This window comes from Lutjanus erythropterus, chromosome 6 (assembly GCF_056507025.1).
Source record: "Lutjanus erythropterus isolate fLutEry1 chromosome 6, fLutEry1.hap2, whole genome shotgun sequence".
In the NCBI taxonomy this organism is placed as follows: Eukaryota; Metazoa; Chordata; class Actinopteri; order Lutjaniformes; family Lutjanidae; genus Lutjanus; species Lutjanus erythropterus.
Window position 1 is genome coordinate 19236772 of NC_139322.1, and position 15343 is coordinate 19252114.

Genomic DNA, 15343 nt, shown 5'->3' on the forward strand with positions numbered 1-15343 from the left:
TTTTTTTTTTAATTAATGAGATAACGTTCCATTTTCAAAAAAATGCTCTATTTCTCTGAATTTATTAGATCTTTTTTCATGCAAGAAATAGGTTGTTTTTCTGAATTTTGAAGATTTTTTTTACCTGAATTCAGACGCACAGATTTTTCTCTCAAGTGAATGCAATAAGCTTTCGCATTATCCTGATATTTATCATGCATCCCTAATTATTTTCTATTCATGGTGCATAAATGCAGAGCCTGCACAGAGACTTGCATTTTGTTGACACTGGGCCTCATGCAAGAACATTTTCGTAGTCTAATCTTAAATTTCTCTTACTTTTTTTTCGCACGAACACGCCACGTCAGGTTCAACAAACACCCGCAACTTCAGATAAATGCGGAAATTATCCACCTGTTCGTATGTGAGTGCACGTGCACGAGACTTGTAAATTAGCATAATTAGCGCCCCAATAATACCATATGTGGCTTTGCTTCCTGCTACACATGTTAGGAAGTGTTCATTCATGAAAATGGCAACTAAGAGAAAAAAGAAGAACTTAAAGAGTTTTGAGTTTGATGTTCTGCTTTCAGAGATCCATAAAGGAAAATCTGTTATTGTAACAGTATCAGAAGTGAAATTAAAAGACCTGCTATAAAGTAAAGAATCAGGAAAAGCGAGTGCTGATAAATGCCGTGTTGCCCGAGGGTCGTACTGTCACTGAAATAGAGGACATGTCTCGATATGAAAATGACTTTTAGAGGAAAGAAAAAACACTCGCCACAGCCACAGTAAGGGATGATCGATGACTGCAGCGAGAGGAGAGAGTTAAGGGGAAGTTTTCATCACGGAAAAGAGGACAGAAGAAGTGAGGATATTCGTCTGGACAGAGACTTCATAAAACATGTTAGGATATACGGCCAATACACCTGACAGCAGGTAATAACAGATCATTGAATGTACGATGATAGACTTTATACTTAAATTTACAATCATATTATAATTTGAAATGTAGTCAAACAGGATGATTATGACGTGTAATTAATTTTGAAACTCACAATGTCTCCACACTGATGAAATACAGTCATTAGTGAAAAACTTTGGTTTGGATACCGGCAGTCTAACTGCACATGACTGCACTACAGGTCTGGACCACTCCAAAATTATGTTCGTATCTGAAAGAAAATTCACAATACCAGAAAACTGGTGGATGCGATAAGTTCTCCTGAATCACTCCTACTCACCTCTTAAGAGCAAATCTGTTCGTACGACAGGTTCGTGCATGAAGCCCATTGTCTCTCAGCTGTCTAGTTACTTGGCAGAGTTGGTGTCAAACAGCTGTGTGCTGCCACCTTGTGGTGCTTAAGATGTAATATCACCATAAACTATTTCATCAACAATTTCACTTTTCTGTGTGCTTTCTTGCTTCTAAGCGCCAAATACCATTTTCATGTCCATATCCTTTAATTTCACAGTGTTGAGGCTGAAATTAATGATTAAATTATGTAACAATCATGTAATAACGCCTTACAGACAGACGCCAAAGAAAAGGAGAAATTGTAAAATAACCCGCCTACTCCACTCTCCACTTGTATTTCCGGGAAAGGCCTTGATCATAAACAGTGTGTGAATTTTCAGTGAATAATTTGACTGAATTCAGCAGGCTGCTCAGCTTGTAGCCAGCATTTCTCCAAACAGATATCAACTCGGCTTAATCTGAAGACATCTATTGAGCATATGAGTTCATCGGGTGGCATTAACGTGATCACATTTTTACCACCTGTACCCGGAGAGCTGACATGCATCGATGCTTTCGACAATCCCTGAATCAGGAGCTCTGGTGTACAATTATTCGGTCTGTATCCCAGCATGGGCCCGGAAGTTCTTTGGGATTCCCAGGTAAAAAAAAATCCCGGAGATGCTGTCGTCGCCTGGGAAAACAAACAGCCATCCAGACAATTAAAAAGGAAAACACCGATCGGTCGCCAGGTAAGGACGAGGCTCGTGGACTGCACCGCGGCGCTGGGTAAGACCATCCATCGGCTTTGATGTGGAAGTACGGCATGTTTTTGAGGAGTTGGTAGGCTGAATGCCATTTGTCGTGTGGTCGGGTGCCATAGCAACGGCTCATGAGAAACATTGTATAGCTCAGGCCAGTTTGACGTGCTCGATGTTTGATGACAGCTGCTGCGTTCATGCGGACAATTTGGACACTGGCAACTCCTGCAACAAATTGCCGTTATGTCTCGCCGCTGTCTCGAGCCGATCGGTGCCGTTAACGGACCAAATAATCCACCGACCGAGCAGCTAAAACAAGTAGTCGCACGGGCACACGGTGAAGGAGCATGGTAGTTATGTGGAAAAATGTGTTTTACTGCACAATCGGAGAGAAAGACGGGGTTGTCAGGCTGCTGGTGGTGCTGTGCGTCCCCGTCTTTTTTTTTTTTTTTTTTTTTTTTTTTTAATCGCCGTGCCCTGGTATGACTGGCGCGTCTCCCGGCTGCATCAACGCCTGTTGCTCCCCATGCTCGGCCAATGCCAGGATATTAATTTTCTCTGAGATGTGTTGTCTCCGCCCCCCCTCCCCTTCCTCGCTCTCTCCACAGTCTCCTCTGTCCATTGTTGTCATCCATTTGAGCAAAAGGTGCAGCAGCATTGCACATCTGGGTGTTCTTACCTCCCTATAGATATTTTTTAACATGAATTTGAACAGAGCATCACCTTAACTCTGGTCACATCAAATCTACATCCTGCATGTCTTGAAATGTAACTCTGCACCGACGGTGTTGAAAATTAATGTAGTCTATATGCCTCACTTTATTGTCTGCAATGGAGTAACTGTAGCCATAATCCACAGTACATATTCCTAAATAATTTATTATCAGCCTGTAGCTACATACATAAGAAACTTAACAATGAAACACTACAGCAAATAAATTTTACCTATAAACATAATCTCAACAAAAAATATATGATTATGATATACACTAGAGGTTAGTGCTGGGCAATATATTGATATTATATTGATATTGTGATATAAGACTATCTGCGTAGATCTAGAATATTGTTATATTATGATTCGGCATATGTGTTGACTCTTCCTAAGGCTGTATAACCGTAAATTTGTGTTTTAATTTTCTGAATTTACCAGTAGAGCCCAAACAATATATTGGTTGACCGATATTATTGGTCCCATATTGGACTATTAAACCTATATTGATCTATATTGGTATCAGCATATACTGTATGTTGTCTGATATGAAATCTGTTTTTTTTTAAAGACGATAATGCACTTTGTTTTTATTTGTTAGATATATGGGCAGCATATTGTGTATTTTTTATTCTTAATAATAAGAAGAAGAAGAAGAAGAAAAAAGAAGACTAGTACTAATTATTTTTTAAAAATATATATTTTTAATTTAGATTAATTGTGATTGTAATATGATTCCTGTTTAGAAATTAGAAAATTGTACCCCCCAAAAAAAAAAAAAAAAAACCTGTTATAATTGTGATATTTGTTGGGGTCAGTACCAAGCAAACTTGTTTTCTTCAGGAGAACAGGATTTTTAGGACAGGGCATCTATGCAGCACCACAGTATTTCATTATAATGCTGTTTTCTCCAACATTTTTCCTTTGCCAAAAAAATTGCAATTTGGATATTGCACTCAGCCATTTTGGAATTTCAGTAATGTTCGTGATTCATTGTACAGAATGCCTTCACTTTTGAGGGATCATTGCAAAAAATGTGTTTATTTATATATTGTATATTCTGTTTGTTTTTTTTGTTTTTGTTGTTGTTGTTGTTGTTGTTGTTGTTTTTCATGTAATTTTTTTACACCCTATCATTGATATCTGCATTGTCCCAAAAATCCATTATCAGTCAGGTCCTAAATGAAACATTACAGCAAATAAACATACCAAAGTATAAATGTAATCTCAACAAAATTCAATAATACAAGATTTCTGATATTTAATAGGTTTTGGGGGGAAATTGATACAGCATAGTATTGAGATGGTTTGGATGGCAGTATTATATCAATGCATGGATGCCAAGTATTAATCTTTTTGTTGATATTTTCCTTAATTAATCATGTAAATTAACAAGTACTAATGACAGAAAATAAAAAATAATCAGATATACAACCAAACCAAAAAAAGCTCAAACTAAAAAAAAATACTGCATCATTACAGCAGATTTAAGCACAACACCAGTTCATGAGGGAGCCAATTCTACAGATCAAGCTTGGAAACCAGGACTGCAACTTATGCTTATTTCCATTGTCTATTAATCTGTTGATTATTTTCCTGATTAATCAATTAGTTGTTTGGTCTATAAAATGGCAGAAAATGGTGTAAAATGTTCAGTGTTTACCAAAGCCCAAGATGACATCCTCAAATGTGTGGTTTTGTTTGCAACAAAATCAGAGAATTTTGACTTTTTTTCTTTAACAATAACTCAATTAATTGATTACCAAAATAGTTGGCAATTAATGTAATAATTAATTATTGATTAATCAATTAATCACTGCAAGAATCAACCCCTTCCACTCTATACTTATTAATTGAAAAATAAATATTTTATTAATTAAACATATATTATTAATTAAACATTAGACATACATTGAAAAGGAAAACAAATGCCACATAGGTTCAATGTCTTGCTCCTGTGACATGTTTTATCGTTTTACAAAAGACAAAAACTAATTCCAGACAAGCAAATTTTTTTTTTTTTTTTTTTTTGACAGTATCCGGGTTGGTGGTTGCCGTTCTGTTATGAACTCGACCCACTTTCTATAAGTTGAAATATTTCATTATATAAATAAATAATGCAGCAAATACAAATTAAACATTTTGGTACTAGAATAATAAAAATCATTGATTTTTCAGTCCACTAGATGGTGCTAAATTTTTTCCTGGTGAGGTCAAAAGAGGTCATGATCAACTGGATTGGTTGTTTTTTGACAGTGTTGGTCAGCCTGACTGAAGGAGATGAAAAGACTGAAAAACTTAATCTTATAAAATAAGATTCCCATTGCCATAATATGCACTTGAAAAAAAGTTAATAAATTGCAATATATGTTAACGCAATTCTCAGTGTATTGCAAAGTTATTAAAATTGCAATAATATGATATTGTGAATTAAGTATTGTGACAGTATAGTGGGGACACTGGTGATTCTCACCCTTCATATATAGATAAATATATGTATAATCATATATAGAGAGTAATAATCAAAAAAATATTTATGCAAACTAGTTGGAATAATTTATTATATACAGCTTTAAATCTTGGACTTTAAAGTCTTATAATCTCTTCTTTTCCTACTCGTCTGTATTCTTTTTCTCTGCCTCTCTTCATTTTCTCCCAATGACACATTTCCATCTTGGGATCACTTAACCTTGATCTTAATACCTTAATATGGAATCTTTTTGAGTCAAAGTTTCCAATCATGGGTAGTTGTGTGGGGTGTTGTTGTACTAGATTGCTTTATAGTGTAAGGTGTTCCATTTATTTTGTCCACCCCCAGTAGTTAAACTCCTCCTCCATTAGTTTTCTATAAATGTGGAACTGCTCATATTCATTTGCTGGCCACAGTGCAGAAGAATCTACATGATACAGGAATAGCAGGTTTACTAGGTTAGTTCATTACAGTGAACTTATTATTAGATACTTGGAAGTGAAAGCATAAAGCTATCCGTTTCCTTTTCCTATTTTTATACCAACAAACAGCTGGTAAGTATATCTTACATGGTTAGTATCAAAGGAGTTGTATTTAAATTTTCATGTGACTAAGATTTGGATAATTTGGTCAGATTGGGTCATTATGAAAAAGTAACACTGACAATGTCTTTTTTTAACTCATAATTCTGCAGGCATCTGGTGAGAGAATGAATGCTGATGACTGCAATGGACGCTCATATACACAAGGTAAGTTTGTATATAAAGGAAGAACTACTATACATTAGTGTACAGTGTCCAGTCTTTAATGTTTACTTTAATAACGTGGGCATATTTGTGTTTCAGGTAATGGAGGAGAGTCATCGACAGAGCAGGACTTTTATGGCGGGTTGCAGGGCCCTTCAGCAAGATCTCCAAACAGTCAGCAGTCGTCACCGCACCGCTCCCTCAGTGGTCAGTTACTATTCCTGCGTTTCATTGTAGCCTGTATAGAATCCTTCATTATAATTACATATGAAAGAAAATGTGTTTTTTTTCCGTCATCCTCTCTCTACACAGCAAACTCCATTAAGGTTGAGCTGTGCAGTGATGATGAGTCACCAGGTGCTCCTCAGCCAGAGAACAGAGAGGCTGTGAGGGACGATAGCAGGAAGGATGACAGAGGGGACCCCATGGAAGAAGGGAGCGCCGAGTACGCCAGCGCTGGAAGAGACAGAGCGGGCGTTTACAATGAGATGGCCAGTCCGAACGCTGCTTCACCAGGACCTATCCGGCTGCCCAACGGGAAGCTCCAATGTGAGGTGTGCGGGATGATCTGCATCGGACCCAATGTGCTAATGGTGCACAAGCGTAGCCACACGGGTGAGAACAAGCCAGCAAGGGAGCACTCATGATAACGCAAGACAAGTAGATTTCATGGACAAAATGTATTATTTACCTAAAGACAATACTTCAAATGATTTCCTCTAAAATCTTCTGTCCATCCACGTGTTCATAGGTGAGAGGCCATTCCACTGTAACCAGTGTGGAGCTTCTTTCACCCAGAAGGGGAACTTGTTGCGCCACATCAAGTTGCATTCAGGAGAGAAGCCTTTCAAATGTCCCATTTGCAACTACGCTTGTCGCCGAAGAGATGCCCTGGCTGGACACCTACGCACACATGCAGGTAACTCAGTGAGCTTTATTAAACTTTTATCTTACCTTGAAACACCGTTGAGGAAGTATGCTCTGAGATAAATACTTTGAACCGCCATAGAGATGGCAGGGAGTCCAAGTTGAAGGTCTTTTCCAGACTAATACAGGTATGAAGTGCGTTGTATGAGAATTACTTTCTTCCTAGTTCAGTTGTGATTAATGGAATGTGGGGGTAAAATGGATTACGGCTTTATAGATGAATAAAAAACAATGCTGGTCCTGCCTCACAGCCAGAGACAGCCAGCCGACCTATCGGTAAAGATGGCACTGGTGACTGCTGGAAGGATCTCCAGTTAAAAATTTAGGACTGAGTGGTAGACAGCATCCAGTGATGTCAGTGTAGAGGATGCAACTTTTCCATATATTATCACTACCGATAGTGACTCAAAAATTGTCTTTCTAAGGTGAGTAGACAAGCAATTTTTTATTTCTGTACAGGAAACCAAGTATTGTTTGCAATTTAGTAGTCAGAGTGGTAATATGATGCTTGAAGTTAAGATTATTTTCCAGCCAGATACCAGATTATTTAAACTGTGTCACTCTTCTATGAAGCTGAAGTTAGAGCAAATCAAACAAAGATTGCAGACATTCAGTGGCTGACTGTGTGGAGGTTGCAAAAACTGTCATCTGCATAAAAATGAAGTGAATAGGATTCAGAAGATGAGACAATATAAATTATGTAAATTGAGAACAAAATGGGTCGTAACACTGAACCTTGTGTTAGAAATAATTAAAACAGAGTAAACATCACCCACTGTAACACAGTGTGATCAGTCTGAGGGGTAATTTTGACAGCATCAAAATCAACACAGTTGGAAGGTTTCCTTAAAAGTAACTGATGGCCAACAGTATCAAATGCTTTAGACAACTTTTGCTATCAAGTCAGCAATCCAGCAAGTCATGTAAAACTAGGGAGGTTGCAGACAGTATCCAACATACACTATGAAGAGATTATTCAGACGATGCAGTTGTTCCATAACAATATTAATCCTTATTGTGATGAGGCATAGTGCATGAAACTACAGTAAGCATTAAAAGTGGGGATTCATTAGAATGGTCCGTTTCCCCATTCTGTGCACCTCAGAGGAAATAGTGTTACCAGAACGTACAGTAAATACATGTCAAAATATGACATTTACAGTTTCTCAAAACAGGAAATCCTGCTGGTGCTTTCAATTTGTGAACACACATTCAACAGGTGTTGACATACAGTCTTGGTACAGTAAGGCTTGGTCGATCTCCGCGGGTCTCAGGCTCATTTTCGAAGAAAAGATTTCTTGTAAACTGGATTTCAGCGAAATGACGTCAGCCTTTCCGATTGCTTACTAAGATGAGGCATTGCGGTGAAGGGTTAGGAGTTTTTCTATCGTCACTGGCAAGCTACATAGAATAATTTCAGGAATTGATCAATGGGGGAATCCACTCTCTCAAACCTAACTAATAGTGAGTAATTTTTTTAATGAAAAAATCCATCTTACAAACATACAAATAAACAGCTCTACCTCAGTAGTTTCCACGCTATTTCCTGTGTCTTCAATCAACAGTATCGATCTTGTTGAATTAAAATTTGTCATTTTGTCAATCTCGGAAGAAATCAATTAAATATTTTTTTTCTCTGGATTGCAGTTTCGTCTCCAACGGTGGGAAAACCATTCAAGTGCAGCTACTGTAGTCGCAGCTATAAACAACAAACCACACTGGAAGAACATCTGGAGCGCTGCCATAGTTATCTGAAGAGTCTGGACCAACAGGCAGCAGTCAACACACAAACAGCACAGGGTAACACATCACACATGCATGTAACTTTCTGCATTATTTTAAATGTCATTAGAGTGAATAAAGCAAGTTTAACATATTCATTCATGTAATGAGTACGTTGGTATACTGATGATGAAGGGCTTTCTTTTTGCAGGGGAAGAGTCAGTAAATATGGAGACAGTTACTAAACCTGTGGTTCAGCCATCCAATGAAAAAGTCCAGTTTGTGGATAGACTGGGTTTTGGCATCACCAAACGCAAGAGGTCAACACCACAGAAGTTTTTGGGTGAGTTTTTATTATACAAGTATTAATAAGACAACTCATGTTATTTATATTTATTGCAGGTGTAAAAATATATTTATACCCTGAAACACATACACACTCTATTTTTAATTTAAATTATACAATAATAATATATATACATTGTGATTGGCTGATAAAGTACACAAATAATAAGTAACTGGTCTAGAGCCATAAAAACAAGTCGAGTCAAATATTGACTCGCCGTTGCCAGTTTGGTGAAACCTGGGCTGGGTCGCAACAACAAAGATTAATTTTATCTAAGATTAGATCTAATCAGAGTTTAACAAAACTAGGTTTAGAATTATCCAGATTTAAAATTAACCAGATCTCTCTTACACGATTAAATGCTAATTTCTGTTTCACCAATCCAAGTTTATTGGTGTAAACTGAGGTTAAAGAGTTTAATCAATATGGAAATGCTTGCTTTACCCAAGAGGGTCCTTAACAAAATGTTTCACTGTGTGCTAGCTAGCTAAAAGTCTTCACAATATTGCACTGTTTTCTAACTAAGTAAAGAGTTAACAAAATGTTTCATTGTTCTTTGTTCGTGAGCAAAAATCTCAGTTAGTCTATTCAGCCTACTCAGAAGCTCTAATTTCTCCTCATTTGAGAAAAAATGTTGACTGAATTATTTTTAAACAATATGGCCAAATAATAGAAGATTTATCAGCACAATAAATAAAAAAAAAGACTAAAAAGAGAAACTGCCAGACAACTGGAATCAGTGTAAAAAAAAAGAGATGCATCAAGTTAAAGGGTGCATCCTTAACTTTTTACAAAGACCTTGATTAATTTGAACATTTAGGTCAAAATTAAAAATAAATCTGCTCTAGTTTATAAGTTAATGCTTAAATAAATGTGTTAAATGGTGTGTTAAGTTTGTTGCAACATAGCCTAATTTAAAGATAACCATTATTTAATAAGGTTTAAAAAATAATCCTTGTTGGTACAACCCAACCTTGGTCCAGGTTGCTCCATGAAAATGGAGACCCATCCAGGAGACCCTCCACTTTAATTATGTTTATTACTTAAATGTCTCATTCACAGGTGAAAAGCACATGCAACTTGACCTACCTGAAGCACCTTATGAATTATCCTCTGGCTCTGAGAAGGAGGGGGACCTCATGAGCTCTCAGCCTGCTGGAGACTCTGCTGGGTTGGCTGGTTCACATCTCCAAGGCAGCGGGGGTAAAGGAGAGAACCATGAGCCAGCTGCACTGTCTCAGCTCCATCCTGCCTTCCTGTCGGAGCTACGCACAGTTATGGGCTCCATCAACAGCAACGTGACTCCTCAGGGCCCCCGAGCCCATGTTGGAGGTGGGGCGATGGCAGTGCCTCTTGGCTTGGCTGGGCGGGAGGTGGGTGAGGGCCGTGATGACCAACCGTCAGCCCACAGCCACACCGCGTCGCCCAACGGCTGTCCCGACTCTACAGACACAGAGAGCACAGCAGAAGAGCAGAGCACAAGGGCTGCAGCCCCGACAAGTACCTCCAACAACCACCACCTCCACTACCAAACCCTCACACTGCCCCGCAGCCATCCCACTTCCAGCCCCAGCCAGGCCAAAGACTTGGACCAAGATTGGGATAGAGCGTGTCCCGTACCCCCCACCATAGTAAAGAGGAGCTCTGGCTCACTCCTCTCTTCCAGGGAGACTATGCAGGTGTTGGACAGGGATGGCCGGCCCGTGCGCTCCTTCCACTGCCGACACTGTCGCATCCTTTTCCTGGACCATGTCATGTTCACCATCCACATGGGTTGTCACGGCTTCCATCAACCCTTCGAGTGCAACATCTGTGGCCACCGCAGCCAGGACCGCTATGAGTTCTCGTCTCACATCAGCCGTGGAGAGCACCAGGTGGGCTGAGGAGAAGACGTAGTGGCCGGTTGAGGAGAGGTGGTGGTGGCTGCTACTCTCTAAAGTTGTGGGCTCATGTTTGTTCTGCACCAGATCAGTTGCTTTAAATCCCAAGTGTAAGTAAAAGAATCTGTGGTTTTATTGTGAGAATATTTATTAAACTAAAGTGAGTGAAAAATCTTTTCACTGTAACATTTAAAGTTTAGTGGAGGCAAATTACATTCTATGATTGATTGCACTCCCATATCAAATCATCTGGCAAAACTACTGGTTTTGCTTCAAAAAGTGCCTTCTTTGGGGGTTTCCTCTTAACTAAAAAAAAAAAATGGAGGGGAACTGGTGCTCAAAAATCTTGACTAGCCATCTTTTGCTAAGTGATTTAGTTAGCACTTTTGAGAGGTCATGTGCACGGACAGTTAAGAAAAGCGTGCACATTTTAAGAATTATATTTGGTATGCTGAGTGTGTACTAAGAGCTTTGTTTTTGTGGTTGAAGAGGGTGTTTTGTGTAGTGTGTCAGGTAAGCTTAATATGCACTGAGAGCTTTGTGCCTCTGGGTTTGGGAGGAGCTTTTGTCACAGACGAAGCACAGAAATGGATTGCCTTAACTGCCTACAGCAGCGCGCTGCTGTAGGAATATATTGTTTACAGCATGGTTCAACAGAAGAGAGAATATTTTCAGCTGCACAGTGAGACTGTCAGGACAAAGCAAAATCATGAAGGAAGTGAACTTGAAAACATTCACCTGAGGGTGAAACAGGCGTTCAGGTTTAAAAATGGGTAAAACTTTATAACCATCAACAGTAAATGGTAAATTGGTAGTTAATTAAACTTCAGTTAATAGTTATTTCACTGTTAACAAACAATGTCTACTAATTATTAGTGATGCTAGAATTTATGGTATATTATTATAACTTGGTGTAATACATAATAATTAGTTTATAAATTCTATATTGTAATAAGAGATGATCACAATTATATTCTTATTAAATTAGTAAACTAAATTTTATTTTTTTGCACACATTATAATAGGGCTGCTATTAACTGTTTAAATTTTATTAATTATGTATAAATGTCAGAAATTGGTGATTAGTGTTCCCCAAAGCCCAAAGTGATATTTTTTTTTCTCCACAACCTAAAAATGTTGAGTTCACTGTCATGTGGGACTAAAAGAACAGAACATATTCCCATTTGAGAAGTTGAAAGATTTTTGACAGTGCCTTTCCCAAAAAATGACTCAAAATGATTAATGGATTATCAAAATAGTTGGCAATTAATTTAATAGTTGACAGGTAATCAATTAATTGAGTAATTGTTGCAGGCTTACATTATAAGATATATGTATATACTATGTTATGTATTTGTTAATGATTACCAAATGATTTCTAAACCTTTAAGAAGTAATTGCATAGACAGAGATGGACCAGATATTTGTAACATTTTGTTTGCGCTAATAATTAGTTTGTAAACCATGTATAACCATTATTTGTTGCAACTGATGATTATAATACCTTACATACTCACATATGTAACTGAACTTAAGTAAGTAACACACTTTATTTTAACCCAAACCATGATCTTTTCCTAAACTTAACCAAGTAGTTTTGTGCCTGAATTTATAGCAGCGAGCAACTAGCTAGCACCAGCTGGAAACCAAATCATGAGAAAACCTGTGAGGTCTGGAGAAATGGTACACAAAACATATGGTTAATACATTTTAATCGGTTAAATTCTTCACATTGATTTACTGATAAGTGATTAACATCCTTAGTTTATAAAACCTCATATAAACAATTATTTAATTACTTCTTAACAGTAAAATGACTATTAACTCATGTTTAACTATTAAGTTACCATTTATTAATGATGGCTGTTGTTAAGTGTTACCAGAAAAAAGTTTTGGATTTTAAAGTGAGCCTTAGAATACTGGTGCAGATCAGACAATGAGCCATGTTAGTGTACATTAAGAGCCTGACTGAGATGGCCCAGGGTGCTACACCTATACGGGACTGCACTTTTAGGTTCCCTGCTTATATATGAACATCTTTGCTGAAGCACTTGATGGCTTTACAAATTTTTTTCTGTGATTGTTCTACTGCACTGATAAAATCGCATAATACTCACAATAATTGATCGTCTAATTTGCGACACCAGTGTGTTTTTAACGGAGCCGGCCTTCTACAGAATCCCACAGCGTTGCACTGGTTCTGCGGTCTACACTCAAGTTTGCTGCAGTTCTTTTTTGTGGTTTTGCCCTCAGCGAGTTGAGGCTGAGATTTTAAAAATTTGCTTAATGTAAGTGAATTAACAAATGAATTATTTAAAAATTACTTAACTCAGTTTGGATCTGTTCAGTTATCACTTGTGATTATCTATTTAGTGTTGTTTGTTTCAGCCTTGGTGTATTTAATCAGCTATATTCCAAATCTTATCCAGCATATTCCTCAAGTCCATGAAATGTTACCTCCTGCTTCTTTATAGCACCCAAAAACCTTATTGCTACAGTATGGTGAGTTATCTGATAATGTTAATATTGGGAACATGAATGAGACCAAACTCAGTATTCTTACTTGTTATTGTGGGTTTGCTGCTTCATAGTTTAACTTAATTTCCTTTAATCGCAGGCAAAAATATACTTGAAACTGTTTGAGAAAAAAGTAAATCTAAAAATGCACTTGGTTTGATAAAGTAGAGAAGTGTGTGTGAATGGAATATAGCATGTGTGCTTGTCATTTTCTGCTTTTTCTCCCTGAATTGTGAATTATTTTTGAAATGTGAAGTAATTTCAAGAAGTGAAAATGAGGCATGGGTTTTTGTCTCCTTGTGTGGACTTTTCAATGTTATACGATATTTTGTGAATGATGTAACATGACAAAACACTTTTACCTCAAAAGTTAAAGATGTACAACTGCCTCATTACTGTATTTCAAAAAGTCATGTTGCTTTCCGAGATGTTCTTGCAGTTACAAACGCGTGCCCCTCGATATTCTCAAAACTTTTTACTGTCAATAAAGTTAAGTTTATTGTAAAAGTGATTTTCTCTAGTTTGACTATAATGGCACCCACATTGTTGTGCTTATTTTAAGCTCGAGATACATTGATAGTTTATCATTAAGTATCTCACTGTCTCTTTTGTGACAATACAAAAACCAACCAGACTTAGATATTGAAGAGATATTTGAGTATTAATTTCATAACAATTTAGTTCGGTTTTAAAGTTCCACATCGTACAGTCTTTGCAGGGAATCAGAGGACATTACTCTATAAATATGTTGATCAGACGTGATTCCTTTCCTTTTCTCTATTTCAATTAACAATTACAGTTGAGTTCAGTTTTTTTATTTATTTATGTCCATCAGTCCATGTCAGATTTTAGGATGTGAACAGTTGACATTCATGATTTGGCTAGCTGCCTTTAATCTGTAAGGCATATTTAGTTGACACTAAGAGAATAGTTTATGTTGTATATTACTGAGTGAGTACTAGCTACTTATATGCAGACTAAAAACTCCAAATTATCAAGGTTCCAGGGGTAATATTTTTTCTAATAATCATTTCATGACACGGATGTATAACAAGATGCTGGTTGCAGTCCCCTTTATGTGACAAAAGCAAAAATTATATTTAAAAAAAAATATATACCATGAACAGGTAAATAAGTCATTAAAAAAATGTAGCAGTCTCACAGTCTGAGGAAATTAGCTGTTCTGAAGTCTGGTGATTTGGTGGCGGATACTTCTGTATCTCTTGCCAGACTGCAATTATAACAGTTATAGAGAAAATATTCAAGTTGATGTGATGTAACAAAAAATGCACAATGTCTGAGTTTACAGTAATGGACATAGTGCTTAAACTATGCCAGACATAGTATTCATAATTTTGGCCTAACAATAATAATTTATGGGTTCAACACGGTAGGGAATCCCATGATTCATCTTAACTCAATTGAGTTGCTGAAAAATATTCATAGTACTTAAAAATTCATGCTGTTCTGAGCAAATCTTCAGCCACAAGTTTTGAGCATAACTTATTATTCAAAATTACAGTAATTATATTTAAAAAAAAAAAAACAGATCATGATTGTAGAATATGAATGTGTTGATTAAATAATAACGTGAATACAGTGCTGAATGTGAGAAGATCAGGATTTTAGGTTTTGTTCATATTTTTAGACATTAAATATATAAAGATATGACATATTCATCAAGTGTTTGTCAGTAATATAAGTTCATGATGAAAAAAATCATGGTTATTTTTCACACTGTATTTTCCTCAATTTTACAAATATAATGAGTCGTTTCAAATTAGTTTAGTATCACAGAAGACAAATACGTTGTAAGCTGCATTTAAAAATGGGGGAAAAATACTGTATATGTATGTAAAATGTTACTGCAATAAATTAAATTTAACCTTTTGTGTAAACTGAATGCGAAGATTTCAGAGATACAGGTTAACACTGTAGCTCTTCTGACAAACACATTTGAAACATAAGAAATGAAAAACAACCAACAATGAAATGGGCTAACCTGAAACTTAGACTGCTTTATATACATGTAACCTTTTAGCCTAA

At 36.9% G+C, this 15343-nt stretch overlaps 1 protein-coding gene across 1 annotated transcript; it reads left to right on the forward strand.

Moving 5' to 3' along the window:
- Window positions 1-1885: 1885 nt before the first annotated feature.
- Window positions 1886-11290, forward strand: ikzf4 (IKAROS family zinc finger 4). Its single transcript, XM_084721016.1, has 8 exons — window positions 1886-1968; window positions 5854-5908; window positions 6005-6112; window positions 6218-6520; window positions 6657-6824; window positions 8480-8632; window positions 8766-8897; window positions 9963-11290. Exons 2-8 carry the CDS (start codon window positions 5869-5871, stop codon window positions 10781-10783), a joined length of 1725 nt encoding a protein of 574 aa, XP_084577142.1. The 5' UTR covers window positions 1886-1968; window positions 5854-5868; the 3' UTR covers window positions 10784-11290.
- Window positions 11291-15343: the final 4053 nt, after the last annotated feature.